The 17,436-nt window shown below is 31.8% G+C and overlaps 2 protein-coding genes and 1 long non-coding RNA gene across 4 annotated transcripts in view; all 3 read left to right on the top strand.

Annotated features, from left to right (window-relative positions):
• The window catches only part of LOC139498915 (uncharacterized), a 437,948-nt gene that overhangs the window by 348,404 nt on the left and 72,108 nt on the right, over nucleotides 1-17,436 (top strand). The window lies entirely within an intron of this gene.
• LOC139499275 (uncharacterized) overlaps nucleotides 1-17,436 on the top strand; it is a 71,610-nt gene that overhangs the window by 50,012 nt on the left and 4,162 nt on the right. The gene's annotated exons all lie outside the window — the stretch shown is intronic.
• Nucleotides 37-4,269, top strand: LOC139498913 (uncharacterized). Of its 2 annotated transcripts, XM_071287505.1 has the most exons (7): nucleotides 37-111; nucleotides 488-681; nucleotides 1,202-1,327; nucleotides 2,302-2,478; nucleotides 2,685-3,077; nucleotides 3,298-3,408; nucleotides 3,967-4,269. In XM_071287505.1, exons 1-5 carry the CDS (start codon nucleotides 54-56, stop codon nucleotides 2,745-2,747), a joined length of 618 nt encoding a protein of 205 aa, XP_071143606.1. In that variant the 5' UTR covers nucleotides 37-53; the 3' UTR covers nucleotides 2,748-3,077; nucleotides 3,298-3,408; nucleotides 3,967-4,269. The 2 variants fall into 2 exon arrangements, with proteins under 2 accessions (XP_071143606.1, XP_071143605.1); XM_071287504.1 differs by lacking the exons at nucleotides 37-111; nucleotides 488-681; nucleotides 1,202-1,327; nucleotides 2,302-2,478 and having other exon boundaries at nucleotides 2,749-3,077.

Here is a 17,436-nt window from a genome sequence, read left to right as displayed (position 1 = left end):
AATTTTACAAACACAATGGAAAGGAGTTTTATAATGAAGACTTAACAGAAGTTATGGCAGAATTTAAAACAAGAAAAATTAACGGAAGGCCTTACCATCCCCAATCACAAGGTAATGTTCTGCATTTATTATTAATTTTTAAGAGGCATTCATAATGTTTGCTGAATAAATAGTGATAGATGGGTAATTTTAAAATAAAAAGATTAATTTAAGTCATTTTAAATAGATAAATTAGTTTAAAATAGTTTAATATAAACTCAAAATAATATTTATATATCACTTAATATCAAATACATTAATTTACCAATAATATTATTGTCTTTTTATATTAAAAAAAGTTATTTGTGGTAAATGAACATAAGACAAAATAAAGTCACACAAATTTATAAATTAAAATAGATTTCAAATAAGATAATGTTTTTAATGCGGTTTTCAATTATTACTAACATATTAAGATATACATTTGTAAGTATGCTTTTATTTAAAGGTCGAGTTGAAAGGTTTAACAGAACAGTTGTCGCCTACTTCAGAACAGCTTTTGTTGATAGTCGGGACTGGCCGAGTATGTTAGACGAATTTTACTATAAGTACAACAGCAGAGTTAATAAATCTACCAAACCTTTGACACCATATCAGAGATTTTATAAAAGACCAAATTTCTGTGTTGCGTTAGAAGATCAGGTAAAATATTAATATTATATATTTTTTTAGATTATTTTAAGTTTTAAGCATTTTTATATGAATTTTATACAACATTTGATATATATGTTTTGCACATTTTAGACATCATTAGATATATAATAACTTCATGGAGAAAAAGAGTGGTTTTTACATGTACAGTGGCCAATATTTCATGCAAGTTAATAACAGTATTATTTTCGAAAAATATTTTTAATTGAAAATGCTTTAACATTTTTTATTTAAACAATTTTCACTTGCAATACGTTGACGTACATGTATTATATATTGGTATAAAAACGTCCAGTAGCAAGTATTTTATACATATTTATAAGTGTACTAATAAGGAATAATATATAACATCCAAAAGGCTTAAGCATTTTTATATTTTAAAATTTGAACAATTTACACTATGAGTTCGCTGAAGTTATATAAATTAAATAAAAAAGTCCAGTTGCAAATATTTCATACATGTTTAAAACCATATTACTTAATAATTATCCTATAAATCTTTCAATATTAGGTACCAATATGCAATTTGACATCAGAAGAAAAGGCATTTTTGAATAGTGCACACCTGGATGTAGAAGATAATGTTGAAACAGAAGAATTAACAGTAGAAAATACAGAAGTCAATGAAAATAGTCAGGTATTATTGTATTTTTGATTTATTTGGTAAACAACTGCTGAACAGCATGAATTAAATGGTGAAGTAAAAGGTGTAGTTAACAAGAAAAAATCACAGGATACAGTAAACGAGAAACATAGTTTTAGTTTTAACAGTTTAAAACAAACGGTATGTTTTTTAATAACTGCTTTGAATATTTTTCTTTTATATAAAAAAGAAAATGTGGTACATGTATGATTTCTTTCCACAAGAGACCAAATGGCACAACAATTTTAAACAGCTTTTAATGATAGGCTACCGTAAGTTCTTTAACAATGAGCAAAGCCCATACCGTATAGTTAGCTTTAAAAAAAGCTCAGAAAAAAACAAATGTAAAACTTTTTAAACGAGAAAACTAGCTGCCTAAAAGGGACGAAAGATACGAAAGGAGCAGTTAAACTCATAAATCGAAAATAAACTGACAACGCCATACATGGCTAAAATTAAAACAAACAAAAGTAATAGTACACATGCAACAACATAAAAAACTGAAGACTAAGCAACACGAATTCTAGCAAAAACTAGGAATGATCCCATGTGCTCCGGAAGAGTAGGCAGATACTGCTCCACATGTGGCACCAGTCGTGTTGGAACATGCACATACATACAGCATGTGGCGGGGTTAAACATGTAAGAGAGATCCCAACCATACCTCTAACATCGGACAGTCACGGTGTAACAGTATGTAACTGTTTTTAAGTAGAAATACATGTATATAACTCTTAAATCTCAAGATTGTTTTTTACAAAACGGTGCAAATAGGCTAATTATCTTAGTTTTTTATACTGTTTGTTCATTAGTTTTATTTATAAAGTTTGTTTTTAAAAAGAAAAAGAAAAAGAAAATGTTTCTTAAGAAAGAATATTTATGCAAATATGGCCATTTTGGTCTAGTGGTAATTATATATGAATACAGCGTTTAAAATTATGACTATTTATACAAATGATTTACTACAGGAACAAGTTGAGGACAGCAGCACTACACTACAATCTGCGCATACAGATCGGGTATCTATTGTACATGTACCAGAGTGTGCACATATGGACGATTTATCTATTGCGCCAGTACAAGAGAGACAATTGTCAAATCAGGAGTATATGGAAAATATGTGGAGACAGAAACTAGAAAAGATTGTAAGATTTTTTTCATATTTTATATTTTTTTTTTTAGTTTTTGTTTATCTATTTAAATTGCCTAACAATTACCAATTTTGATTTAAATTTAAAACATTAATTAGTATTGTTTAATTTAACATATTTTACAACTTGAACTTATTTTTATATCCAATAAATTCATTTTTTTCCCACTAAGTATAATTTATATACCTATTTTTATGTAGGCCCCTGTAGAAAGAAGAAGTAACATTTACAATGAAACACCTTTAACTGACATTACAAACTAACAGATGGTTTGCAACACTGATATGATGCACGGAACACCTTTAACTGACACTACAAACTCACAGATGGTTCGCAACACTGATATGACGCATGGAACACCTTTGACTGACATTACAAACTCACATATGGTTCGCAACACTGATATGACGCATAGAACACCTTTGACTCACATTACAAACTCACAGATGGTTCGCAACACTGATATGATGCATAGAACACCTTTGACTCACATTACAAACTCACAGATGGTTCGCAACACTGATATGATGCTTGGAACACCTTTGGCTGACATTACAAACTCACAGATAATTCGCAACACTGATATGATGCAGGTACTTGAATACCTATGTTTTACTTGCACGTCTTTGTAACAGTATCTAAATGGGAAACATTTATTAAAATTTGAATTAAATAAATGTGGCTTTATTTATAGACATTGTTTTAAAGTTCAAACTTTTTTTCAATTCAATATTACACTTAGTAGAATACGAAACAATGAAATTTATAGTGCAATAGTATATGTATTAGTAATTAATTTTTAATATTTTTCAGAATGACGTAAGCCCGTATTACCGGGAAATATATGCTAAAACATTTTTAGCCAATACAATACAGACCAATTCAAACAAACGGAGATATCCTGATTCCAATATTTACACTGAGGTAATTTTATAAAATAAAGTATTATTTTAAGTCTGTTAAATAAGGCAAACACATAAGATGAGTTTCACATAGTGTACTATACATACAGTGTAGCTATTCAGTTGAAGCATACATAATACTGTTTTCACACAAAATGAAAACATTACATAAATTATAAACGAACAGATTAGAATGAATTATGTATATAGATATAGGAAGATGGGGTGTGAGTGCCAATGAGACAACTCTACATCCAAATAACAATTTATAAAAGTAAACCATTATAGGTGAATGTACGGCCTTCAAAATGGAGCCTTGGCTCACACCAAATATGGATAGACTTGAGCCATTTGTTTGTTTAATATGTTCATTTTTTATTTTTTTAAATTTTATTTCAAATATAGCATAATGAATTAAATACAAATGTACATTTTTAATAGCAATTAATAAGTACAAAATAGATTGAACATATGTTGTTAAAATGTTAAGCAAAACATTATTTGTTTTAAAAGTAATAAATTGCAAGTTATTTTAAAAATGAACTGAAACTAATACATGTACCGTTACTATTTTTAACAGAACAGAGAAGCATGGGATAGGGATTTGTATCCTGTTGAGTTGTTTCCTAGGAAGTCCCAAGTGATGGAAATGCAAACATTTAATCCAAATATTAATGACACAATAGATTTTAGACCAAATTCAGCACTTAGCGCAGGAACAAATGTATTTCTGTCAGGGTATTGGAGGAAGGGGATAGTGATGGACATTCAGATGGATGATTCTAAAGGGAGAGTGTACACAGTGAAAGACCTTGAGAACAATAAAATCCACTGTTTATCAAAATACTTAATTCGTCCGAATTTGCTGTATTAAATATTCATTCATTGCATATTGTATGAATCTATGCATTTAAATTGAAATTGTTTTATTTTTTTCTACCTACCGATAGCCACAAAATATCTTTATTTTATTGAAGAAGTTCATAAATATAAGAAGATGTGGTATGAGTGCGAATGACAAAACTGTCCATCCAAGCTGCAATTTGTAAAAGTAAACCATTTCAAGTTATAATACGGCCTTCAACACAGAGCCTAGGTTCACACAAAACAGCAATAACTAGTGTTAAACCATTTAAACGGAAAAACCTACAGTTGTGTATAAAAATATATTTAGCTTTTTAATCATTGTTACAGGCATACTTCAGCGTATAATTTATCTTCAAAATGTGACTATCACACTTTTAGAGTTAACCACCATTGCACTTCAGCGTAACAACCATCGCACTTCAGCGTAGCTATGAACAAGTTAACGTCACAATGTGACCATCGCACTTCGGAGTGTTAACCATCGCACTTCAGCGTGGACCATTGCACTTCAGCGTTACCACCATCGCACTTCAGCGTAGCTATCAACAAGTTAACGTCACAATGTGACCATCGCACTTCGGCGTGTTAACCATCGCACTTCAGCGTGGACCATCGCACTTCAGCGTGACCATCGCGGTTCGGAGTACCATCGCACCTCCGAGTCCTACATATATATCCCTTGTCATTAGTAAAACTGATATTGCATAACGGTCAAGCAACTTGTGATGGCGTCCGTAAAATTTATGAAGGGATGATTTTAACTTCACCACTAAATGTATACAAACTTATATCATTCATACTATTAACTTCACATTGATGCATAAATATGGGCAATTCAGCAGAGAAAAGTTTGTAGAGCAATATTTTCAGGTTGCATTTCTGTAAATATAAACAATGCAATTTTCCATAGGAACTCGCTTTGTGGGTAAAACTGTGCCACTTTTACTATGAAGTTTTGTAAAGTATTATATCCACTGTAAATATATAAAACTTTACCTGGATGCTTCTTAGGAAATCTAGTTTGAATATTGTATATAAGGCTTTGGTCCATCACAAATCATGGCCACTGCATGATGCTAAAAATAAAAATATTGGGATAAAATGTAGCTTACGGCTTATTTTAAAAAATTTAAGCAGATTTTGAAATAGGTGAAAAAAAGCTAGAATTTTCAGTTCAAACTTAAGTCAGATATTTACCTTTATAGGCTTATTTAAAAAAATTCAAGTAGATTTTAAAATAAATGAAACAAGAATGTTTCCCTAGTACATGGATGCCCCATATGCACTATCATTTTCTATGTTCAGTGGACTGTTAAAATGGGGTAAAAACTATAATTTAGCATTAAAATTAGAAAGATCATATCATTAGGGAACATATGTACTAAGTTTGAAGTTGATTGGACTTCAACTTAATCAAAAACTACCTCGACCAAAAACTTTAACCTGAAGCAGGACAGACGGACGAACAGACGTACTAACGAAAGGACGCACAGATCAGAATACATAATACCAATAAATGGGGTATATAAAAGCTAGAATTTTCAGTTCGGACTAAATTTCAGATATTTACCTTTAAAAATTTCTATAACATTTTGAAATTTCATAAAACTGCACAGTTATCTCAATTATACATTGATCTTACAAAATGTAAGGTTATTTGTTAGTTTAGTTTATTGCCTTAGAATTAAACGATTTAGGTAAAAAGAAGTTAATACTTTCAGTTCACATTTTTATATGTCCGCAAAAATTGAAAAATGTTTGGTCGTATACTATCACGTTGGCGTCAGTGTCATCGTCGTCCAAATATTTTGGTTTTTGCACTATAACTTTAGTTTAAGTAAATAGAAATGTATGAAATTTTAACACAAGGTTTATGACCATAAAAGGAAGGTATGGATAGATTTTGGAAGTTTTGGTCCCAACAGTTTAGGAATTAGGGGCCACCCTCATGAAAATATTTTTAAACTCGATGCTGAAATTTTACTGAACACATTTAGTAAACCCTTTTCTTAAAAATGCCTGAATTTGGCACGTTCCAGCAAGTTTTCAGCACATTTTCAGTAAAAATTCAGCAGTACGTTTTCAGTAAATATTCAGCAATATTCAGAAATAATTCAGCATTAATTCTGAATTTTTCTGAACACCTTGCTGAATTTTACAGAATCTATTTAAAACCTTTTGCTTAAAAATGTCTGAATTTGGCACATTCCAGCACATTTTCAGCAAATTTTCAGTAACAATTCAGCAAGTCATTTTCAGTAAATATTCAGCAATATTCAGAAATAATTCAGCATTAATTCTGAATTTTTCTGAACACCTTTCTGAAATATTCAGAACCTATAAAAAAACCTTTTGCTTAAAGATGGCTGAATTTGGCACATTCCAGCAAGTTTTCAGCAAACTTTCAGTTACAATTCAGCAAGACATTTTCAGTAAATAATCAGAAATAATTAGTATTACTTCTGAATCTTTCTGAACAACATGCTGAAATATTCAGAACCTCTTAAACACCATTTTCTAAAAAACAGCTATAATTTAACCCGTTCCAGTAGGTTTTGGGCAAATTTTCTGTTTAAGTTCATCTAAGACTCTAAAGGTAAGCTTTTTAGCATTTCTTTCTAAAATGTTCAACAAACAAAACAATATTTAAGCAAATATTCAGTAAAAATTTGAATTAATCTATACTCAGCCAATATTCAGTCTTCAGCTATTGTTCAGGATGTGTTCAGACCATTTTCAGCTTTAGCTTACATTTTTCAGGAAAGGTTCAGATGATTTTCAGTTATAATTCAGGAAAGTTTCCATTGGTATTTAGACAATATGAGCTTTTTAATATTCTGTCTGAAAGACACTATTTATCCAAAACAAATAAACATTATTTAAGAAATACAATGGTGTCATATGTGAAGTAGAATAATTAGTTGTGTCTTTGTCTTTTTTATTATTGCTTTTTATTTTGTGTCTTATATAGTTGCAATCAGACCAGTCAAGCCTTTTACAACTGATGATTAGTTTGTTATGTTGTGACATCAATGACCCAGCATTGTGACATAAGTTGTTTATGAGAAAGTGGACACATTTTGAAGTCGGTTATACATAATACAGTATAGATTTTGCCCATTTTAATCTCTGACCAGTATTAAATGACCGTTTATTATATCTCTGGGTTTTTTGTTTTTTTTTTATCTATGAATTGTTTGCTCAGCATCAATCATGCCACATCTAATTATTTTTATATTTTGTATAATAAACTTATAATTGTCCCAAGTGAAAGCTTCCATGCTGCTGTTGATACTTGGGCCAAGTATTGTACACCGTTAGGTTACCACACGAAAGGAGCACTACAGTAAATCTACATGTAATCTCACGTCTTTCACTTGAAACATTTCGTATCTATAACAGTAACATTAACAATATGCGTCTTGTTCTATTTTTCCAACTAAAAAAAAGAAGTCTTTTGGACTCTTTCCTGTCCTTCAACCCTTTGAAATTTTCTTGTGTTAATAGGGAAAATCATCAATCCAATTTCAACGGCCTGATAATTATTTCAAATAATGTGAATCATGAATTATTCATGAACTTTTAATTCTATTAATTCAGAAATTGAGAATCATTTGTATATTAAATAAAAATCAGATTATAATATATGTAAACTTCTCTTTCTTTCTGTATTAATCAAAATTGAAGTTTCAGAGCTTCAAACTTAGATCAGTTCAATATTGACTTTCTGCTTGAATTTCAAAAAGTTTCTGTGGAAGATGCAGGACTTTCACCTGCAAGAAAATACAATCCACAAAGAATCCAATGTCTTACTTATTTTTTAATTCAATATAAATTATGATTTTTTTATAATGCCATTTTTTTAATTGATTGATTTAATATCATGAAAAAAAATTTTTTTTAGAAGGGAAGCGAAAAAAAGTATAAACATTTCTTAGAGTTTTCTGTATTGAAAGGTGCAGATCCATGATTTTGTTAGAGGAAAGGGCGCCCCTTTTTTTTTAATGATCAATGCATTTGTCGATTTGAATTGGGACATCTAGTTGCCGCACCCCACTTTTTAAAATGTCTGGATCCGCTCCTGTTGGTGTGAATACTTGTAAAAAGTCTATGCAATTATCATATATATGAAGCTCCATATGTGGGACCCTGGCACCCTGTATCTGCCATTGATTGATACTTTCATAAAGAAAAGTAATGTGTCATATCTAAGTTCAGGTTAGGGGCACAATATGGTTCATTTCCGAAATCCTGCTTTTTTGTATTTTTTTTCCCATTATTCCTCTCACATCTGACATCCTCCCCCTCACCCAATTTCATATCCCCACAATCCCCTATAATTCACATCCCAAAATTTGCAAAAGCATGCCCCCCCTTTTTGTCCCTCAAATTAAAAAAAACTGCTCAGTGCTGGTTCCCAAAATATGGTTCATTTACCAAATCCGGTTATTTTGTAAAAAAAAAATTATGAATTCTCTCACATCCCCCCCTTTCCCTTTGTTCCATATTCAACCCATGTATCTAACATACCAAAACTTGCAAAAGCATGTCCCCCCTTTTTCTTTTTTCCCCATTAAAGTAAAAAAACAGCTGGTTCCTAAAAAAACAAGAACATTCCCCTTCCTCCTCTGATTTTCTCTAAATACATTTAAGTTGAATGGTCAGTGCATAATGATGTGCACCAGTGGCGGATCCAGAACTTTGCCTAAGGGGGGCCCGCTGACTGACCTAAGGGGGGGGGGGGGTGGCGCTCAAGTCATGCTTTAGTGATTCCCTATATAATCAACCAAATTTTTCCCTCGAAAAAGGGGGGGGCGGGCCCCCCAGGCGCCCCCCCCCCCCCCTGGATCCGCCTATGTGCACAAGTTCAATACATAATTTCAAGGATTTTCTTCATTTTTATTTATTTTCTGGTGTTGACTTTCTCAAAAATGGTATTTATAGATTGTCTCAATAAACTGTTATCTTTAAATTTGATTTAAAATTAGCAATAAACATTTCAGTTCAATCTGTAATATACTTATCTGATAATTATAGCCATCATTTCACAAATCGTATTTAGGGCGCCTGAATAGTTTTTTGTTGACGTAATTTATTATGCGTTTCCGGTTCAGAAAGGTTTCACTTATTAAACTGGAATCTACTTTCCACGAACATAGTGTAGTAGCCAGCAGGGGACCAGCTTAGATCATGAAAACGTTTTAACTCCCTATATAACTAACTGTACTATCAGTGCTTGTAAATAACACTGTATTAGTTTACAATTACAACGATTGACTAATCTGATATTTTTCTTAGTTCTTTTTTATGCCGAAATACAATTAAGTAAGGCATATTTAAGAACTTGGAGAGAGATTCAGAAAACTTCTTCTACAGATAAAATTAACACTGGCAGTGCACCAGCAAAAACGGATAGGCTATCGAACAAAACGTAAGTTCCCTTTTCAAATTTTGAATTTTTATAAATACTTCGACACCAAGACACATTGACACTTGGCAAGACCTCCGGTGTCAATATTTTAATAAAACATAGGTCCTTACTGGTATAATGTTGGTATGCCTCTCAAGTCTTCATATAAATGAATTCTAGACATTCCGGCACCTTGTCAAATCGGCACCGTTATAGACAGTTCGGCACCAAGTCAAATCGGACCTGGTTAATTCGCCCCCAAAATGCCCCCAAAATTAACAGATTATGTTTTGCAAGTTGGGGAATCATGACTTTTAAAGAAAGGAAATTTATTATAGAAAAAACAAACTTGTTATAAATTGTAATTGATATAAGATCTTCAGTTTTTAATGTGATTACCAATCATAACATTATTGATAGAGTACTCATGTCAGACTATAAACAGAAAGTCAGCTTATTATTGTTTATTGTAGATTTCACAGGTACCTGTGGACATGATTACATTTGGGTGCCCCTGAGTGGGAGAATCTTAAATGACACCCCCCCTTTTTTTTGGTACATGTAGTTAATGATTTTGAGATTTTTTTATTTGTTTATATAAACTATTTTCACTTCAAATATATTTTGATTTTACTGATTGGCTAATATCTCAAAAAGATACGACCCAAATTCTTAAACTTTCCCTTAAAAATCATATGTCACAATGCTTATGTTATATCAATTACTCTCCTCTAAAAATTAATTGTTTACGCCAATTGACTTCAGATCAACTCATGTAATTAAAAAAAACAACTTCAGTTTGGTGGTCTTTGGTGTACATGTACATGTATTCTGCTCTGGTCTGATATAAAAGTTTGAAAAATATTTTTTATGCCCCACTTCCGATAGTAGAGGCTGGTGGCATTATGTTTTCTGGTCTGTTCGTCTGTCTGTTTGTCTGTCCATTCATCTGTCCGTCTGTCTGTCCCGCTTCAGGTTAAAGTTTTTGTTCAAGGTAGTTTTTTATGAAGACTTGAAGTCCAAGCAACTTGAAACTTAGTATACATGTTCCTAATGATATGATCTATTTAATTCTAATGCCAAATTAGAGTTTTACCTCAATTTCAAGGTCCATTGAATATAGAATATGATAGTGTGAGTGGGGCATCTGTGTACTGTGGACACATTCTTGTTTGTATTATTTTCAGAAGATTTTCAGTATTCTGTCTGAACAGTTCAGCATCTGGGAAATCTGTTCATATAAGCTCTTAGAGCTGTTCTGAACAGTTCAGCTTTCTATCATTTCAGAAAGTTTTTTTTTAGCTGTTTTAAACAATTCAACACTGTCTGAATAGTTCAACACATTTTCAGATGTCTCTCTGAACAAGTATTTATTCTGTTCAGAATGATTTCAGTATTGTTTCTGAACATTTCAGGATCTTGAAAATCTGTTCAGAAAGTTTTCAGGGCTGTTCTGAAAAATTCAGCACTGTTCAAAGATATCAAAAAATTTTCAGCATAGTTTCAGATGTTTGTCTGAGGAGTTCAGCAATAACTGAACAGTTCAGATTATTTTCAGCTTCAGTTCAGCGATGTCTCAATTTTTCAGCACAGTCTGAACTTTTCAGAAAATGTAACAGCACTTTTTCAGCAAATCTGAACATTCCAGTAAGTTTTCAGTATTTGTTCAGAATTTGGAAAAAGTGCTTCAGCACGTTTTCAGATCCCAAAATTTGGTTCAGCATGCATTCAGCTAGGGTCCAGAACCTATTCAGCAAAACTCAGCAAAAATTCAGACATTCTTTTTCATGAGGGCAAAAACTGGGCCCAAATAAGCATTTTCTTGGTTTTCGCACTATAACTTTAGTTTAAGTAAATAAAAATCTATGAAATTTTGACACAAGGTTTATGACCACAAAAGGAAGGTTAGGATTGATTTTGGGAGTTTCGTTCCAACTGTTTAGGAATTGGGGGCCAAAAAAGGGCCCAAATAAGCGTTATTCCTGGTTTTCGCACAATAACTTTAGTACAAGTAAATAGAAATCAATGAAATTTAAACACAAGGTTTATGAACACAAAAGGAAGGTTGGGATTGATTTTGGGAGTTACGATCACAATAGTTTAGGAATTAGTGGCCAAAAAGGGGCTCAAATAATCATTTTTCTTGGTTTTCACACCATAACTTTAGTAGAAGTAAATAGAAATCTATGAAATTTAAACACAAGGTGTATGACCATAAAAGGAAGGTTGGGATTGATTTTAGAAGTTTTGGTCCAAACAGTTTAGGAATAAGGGGCCCAAAGGGACCAATATTAAACTTTGTTTGATTTCATCAAAAATTGAATAATTTGGGTTCTTTGATATACCAAATCTAACTGTGTATGTAGGTTCTTAATTTTTAGTCCCGTTTTCAAATTGGTCTACATTAAGGTCCAAAGGGTCCAAAATTAAACTTATTTTGATTTTAACAAAAATTGAATCCTTTGTGTTCTTTGATATGCTGATTCTAAAAATGTACTTAGATTTTTTGTCGAGCCTTCGTCTTTAGTCGAAAAAGCGAGACTAAGCGATCCTACATTCCGTCGTCGTCGGCAGCGGCGTCCACAAATATTCACTCTGTGGTTAAAGTTTTTGAAATTTTAATAACTTTCTTAAACTATACTGGATTTCTACCAAACTTGGATAGAACCTTGTTTATGATCATAAGATAGTATCCAGAAGTAAATTTTGTAAAAATAAAATTCCATTTTTTCCGTATTTTATGAAAGCAGAATTCATTCAGAACCAGAATTCATTCAGAACCTTCTAAAAGACAAAAAGAAAAAGAACCTTGCGAAATTCTTTAATTTTACTTTCCAATATATTGATGATGTTCTATCATTGAATAACCCATATTTCAGCCAATACTTACATCTCATATATCCAAGTGAACTTGAAATTAAGGATACCACTGATACTAGAAGGACTGCTTCATACCTTGATCTTTTCCTCAATATTGACGTAGATGGACGACTTCACACGAAAATCTATGATAAACGGGACGATTTCTACTTCCCAATTATCAATTTCCCATTTCTCAGCAGTAACATACCCTCTACCCCTTCGTATGGTGTTTACATATCACAATTGATACGTTATTCTCGTGCTTGTTCACACTATACGGACTTCATATACAGGAGTGTGCTCCTTACACAGAAACTGCTCCAACAAAGTTATGAGGAGGACAGATTAAAATTGACACTCCGTAAATTTTATGGACACCATCACGATTTGGTGGATCCATACGATGTTTCGTTGACCAAACTAGCTAAGGACATTTTTACCACATGGTAGATTGTGTTTTGTCATAATGTCGTCTAATCTTTTAATTACCAAACGTGACTTATTCCCGATTGTGATTGTTTTGCCGAGTGTGAACTCGCATTACTATAAGACGTGGTACGGTACTTATCCATCCCAAATTCATGTATTTAGTTTAAATGTTTAATGTTATATTTGTAATTCTCATCGGATTTTGTCAAATGTGTTGACGTCTTTTCTATTATATTTATGTGTTATGGTAAAGAAAATTAATCACCGCCTTCATTTATCAGATTTGATTTCGTTCAAAGTAATCAGTATGATATTTTACGTTTGAAGTTAGATTCATAACAAACCTGACATAGTTTTATAATATAGTTAATTGCTACCTCAGTTTTATATTAATAAGAATTAAAATGTGCTTTGTTATTAAATGCAATATCAGTATTTAGTTCAAATATATAATCTTAAATTAATCCTAATTCTATCTTATTCATTCTTATGTGACGTCATTTTTCATGTTTTGATGCTCTGTTTTACTAATTCAAATGACGTCATTTTTTCGTAATTTTTCAGTTTCAAATAGGACGTCACTTGGCGTAGAGGTTTAAACGTATTCGGATGTGTCTACTTTTGTGTTTCAAATGTCTGGTTATGTAAATGTATTTTAGTTGTTTCCTGTAATTAGTTAATACTTCAGCTTTATCATGTACATCTTTTGAATATTCATTTTATTAAATTTGCTGTTTGCAAGGGTATAAATTGCTCTAAATTATAGGGATTTTCTGGTAACTTAACAGAAAACCCTTGCCGTTTTTGGCACAACCTTTTTGATCTTTTGGTCCTCGATGCTGTTCAACTTTGTACTCGTTTCGGCTTTCAAACTTTTGTATCTGTGCGTCACACATAGGTCTTGTGTGGACAAAGTACACTTCTGGCGTATTAGAATTTTGAACTTGTTGCCTTTTGTTGGCTGTTGTTCGTGTGATTCTTTGTCAATTGTGTTCTCCAATTTATTTATATTGTAGTCCTGTGTTGTCATTTTGATGTTGTATTTCACATGGCCATAAAAGTGCGAGGTTTGGCATGCCACAAAACCAGGTTCAACCCACCATTTTTTCCTTTAAAAATGCCCTGTACCAAGTCAGGAATATAGTCATTGTTATATTATAGTTCGTTTCTGTGTGTATTACATTATAACGTTGTGTCGTTTGTTTTCTCTTATTTTTTAGTGTAAATTCACATTGCGAGAAGACATGTCACGGTACTTGTCTATCCCAAATTCATGTATTTGGTTTTGATGTTATATATATATGTTATATTTGTTATTCTCGTGGGATTTTGTCTATGTGTGTTACATTTTAGTGTTATGTCGTTGTTCTCCTCTAATATTTAATGCGTTTCCCTCGGTTTTAGTTTGTTATCCCGATTTTGTTTTTTGTCCATGGATTTATGAGTTTTGAACAGCGGTATACTACTGTTGCCTTTATTTACTTATAAATGGACTTGGTTTTTTCTGCGGGGGAACATAACATTCACTCTGTGGTTAAAGTTTTTAGAATTTTAATAACTTTCTTAAACTATCCTGGGTTTCTACCAAACTTGGACAGAAGCTTGTTTATGATCATAAGATAGTATCCAGAAGTAAATTTTGTAAAAAAATAAATCCATTTTTTCCGTATTTTACTTTTAAATGGACTTAGTTTTTCTGCGCGGAAACATTACATTCACTCTGTGGTTAAAGTTTTTAAAATTTTAATAACTTTCTTAAACTATCCTGGGTTTGTGCCAAACTTGGACAGAAGCTTATTTATGATCATAAGATAGTATCCAGAAGTAAATTTTGTAAAAAGATAAATCCATTTTTTCCGTATTTTACTTTTAAATGGACTTAGATTATCTTCCAGTTAACATTACATACAGTCTGCAGTTAAAGTTTTCAAAAACATTTATTAGATTCATTAACTATCCTCGATTTTTACCAAACTTAATTGGACAGAAGCTTCTTACAATCATAAGATAGTATCAAGAGGAATATTTTTATTGATTTTTTTCCTCATTTTTGTTGAGCCTGCGATTTACGGCAAAAGTAGGCGAGACACTGGGTTCCGCGGAACCCTTACAAATTTTTATTATTGGCCCAGTTTTCAAACTGGTCCAAATTGGGGTCTAAACTTAAACTTTGTTTGATTTCATCAAAAATTTAATAATTGGGGTTCTTTGATTTGCCAAATCTAACTGTGTATGTAGATTCTTAATTTCTGGTCCTGTTTTCAAATTGGTCTACATTAAAGTCCAAAGGGTCCAAAATTAAACTAAGTTTGATTTTAACAAAAATTGAATTCTTGGGCTTCTTTGATATGCTGAATCTAAACATGTACTTAGATTTTTTATTATGGGCCCAGTTTTCAAGTTGGTCCAAATCAGGATCCAAAATTATTATATTAAGTATTGTGCAATAGCAAGAAATTTTCAATTGCACAGTATTCAGCAATAGCAAGAAATGTTCAACTGCACAGTATTGTGCAATAGCAAGAAATATTCAATTGCACAGTAATGCGCAATAGCAAGAAATCTTCAATTGCACAGTATTGTGCAATAACAAGTATTTTCAATTGCACAATATTTCACAATAGCAAGAAATATTGAATTGCACAATATTGCGCAATAGCAAGAAATTTTCAATTGGAGTTATCTTTCTTTGTCCAGAATAGTAGTTGAATCAACTTAAATCATTGTATAAAACAACATACAATGTATATTCACTTTTACTACCAACTGATAAATTAAAACAATCTTTACCATTCAGTGATAACAAGCACTTTTTTTACATTTTGATATTTTTTTATGTATTTAAATGAGTAGTTATTGTTGCAAACTCCATTAGAAATTTGAATTGAGATTAGTTTTGGAATAAGGGAAAGGGGATGTGGGGGGGGGGGGTTCAATTTTTCTCATTTCAGATTTCATAAATAAAAAGAAAATTTCTTCAAACATTTTTTTGAGAGGATTAATATTCAACAGCAAAGTGAATTGCTCAAAGGCAAAAAACAAATTTTAAGTTTATTAGACCACATTCATTCTGTGTCAGAAACCTATGCTGTGTCAACTATTTAATCACAATCCAAATTTAGAGCTGAATCCAGCTTGAATGTTGTGTCCATACTTGCCCCGACCGTTCAGGGTTCAACCTCTGCGGTCGAATAAAGCTGCGCCCTGCGGAGCATCTGGTTTCAAATCAACTTGAATTTTAATAAAACTGTATAGCTATCTCAATTACATATTGATCTTACAAATGCTAGGTTTTTTGGTAGTTTGTTTAATGCTGTCCAATTTAAGGATTTGATTTATTACAAATGCTAGGTTTTTTGTAGTTTGTTTATTGCTGTCAAATTTAACAATTTGATTAGAAAGGGAAAAAAGTCAAAACTTTCAGATCGGACTAAATTCAGATACAAATTTCTATTACTTTGTCCTGGGGCATTAAATTGCTAGGATAATAGTCACCGCTTTTTCAAATTTACTTAGATTTTCATAAAATTCTAAATCTATCTCAATTATATATTGAACTTAAAAAATGTCATGTTATTTATTTTAAAAGGATTTGATTAATATCTAAAAATAAAACTAAAAAAAACCAAGAATTTTCAGTTCAGACTAAATTCAGATAGTCACCTTTAAAAATTTCTATAATTTTTAAATCAAGTTGGGTTTTTTATTATTATACAGCAATCTCCATAATATATTGATCTTACAAAATACCATGTGATTTGGTAGTTTGGTTTATTGCTGTCAAATTAAATTTAGATACTAGTAGTATGTCAAAAAGCTAGATTTTCAGTTTGACTAAATTCAGATAGTCACCTTTAAAAATTTCATTCACTTGTTCCTGGAACAGACAGAGTAAAAAACTGTAAACTAAATTTATAGTCAAGACTGGTCCAGTCTAAGTCTAGACTGGTTGATACTGATTGAACATTGGTCAAAACTGGTCCAGCATTTGTCCATATTCAGATTATACCAAGATTATCAAGTACCCAATCAGACGTATTAAGTAAATTTAGACCAAAGTCACGTACAGTTATATACAGTTGAATACTGTCAAGATTGTGTTGAGTCTTGTCAAGTAACATCTGAGCTCGACCTTACTGGTTGAGCATTAGGTTTGGTCTTTTCAAACTCTTCACTCTGATCAGTTTATAGTGTGTACAGTTAAGGTCAAGCTTGCTCTCCCATATATTTTGCTCATACATTGACCTATAGGTGCTTACATTTACATCATTTTGTCTCTTGAAAGTTGTCTCTACGGCAAGCACATGTTCTTATCTTATCATGGTATAAAGATGAATTAACTTACCTCCTGGAGGTGAATAATGAAACTTTGCACAATTAGTTGCCTCTTTCAGAAGACGTGTTGCATACAAGAGCAGAGACAGATACCAAAGGAACATTCAAACTGGCAACGCCATGGTAAAAAATGAAAAAAGACAAACA

Source organism: Mytilus edulis, chromosome 12 (assembly GCF_963676685.1).
Source record: "Mytilus edulis chromosome 12, xbMytEdul2.2, whole genome shotgun sequence".
Classification (NCBI taxonomy): Eukaryota; Metazoa; Mollusca; class Bivalvia; order Mytilida; family Mytilidae; genus Mytilus; species Mytilus edulis.
This window is presented reverse-complemented; position numbering and strand designations above follow the sequence as displayed.

Coding starts and splice junctions, on each gene's coding strand:
- LOC139498913 (XM_071287504.1), top strand. CDS start 2,751: ATGGTTTGCAACACTGATATGATGCACGGAACACCTTTAACTGACACT. Junction 3,078..3,297: donor GCAACACTGATATGATGCAG/GTACTTGAATAC, acceptor AATATTTTTCAG/AATGACGTAAGCCCGTATTA. Junction 3,409..3,966: donor ATTCCAATATTTACACTGAG/GTAATTTTATAA, acceptor TATTTTTAACAG/AACAGAGAAGCATGGGATAG.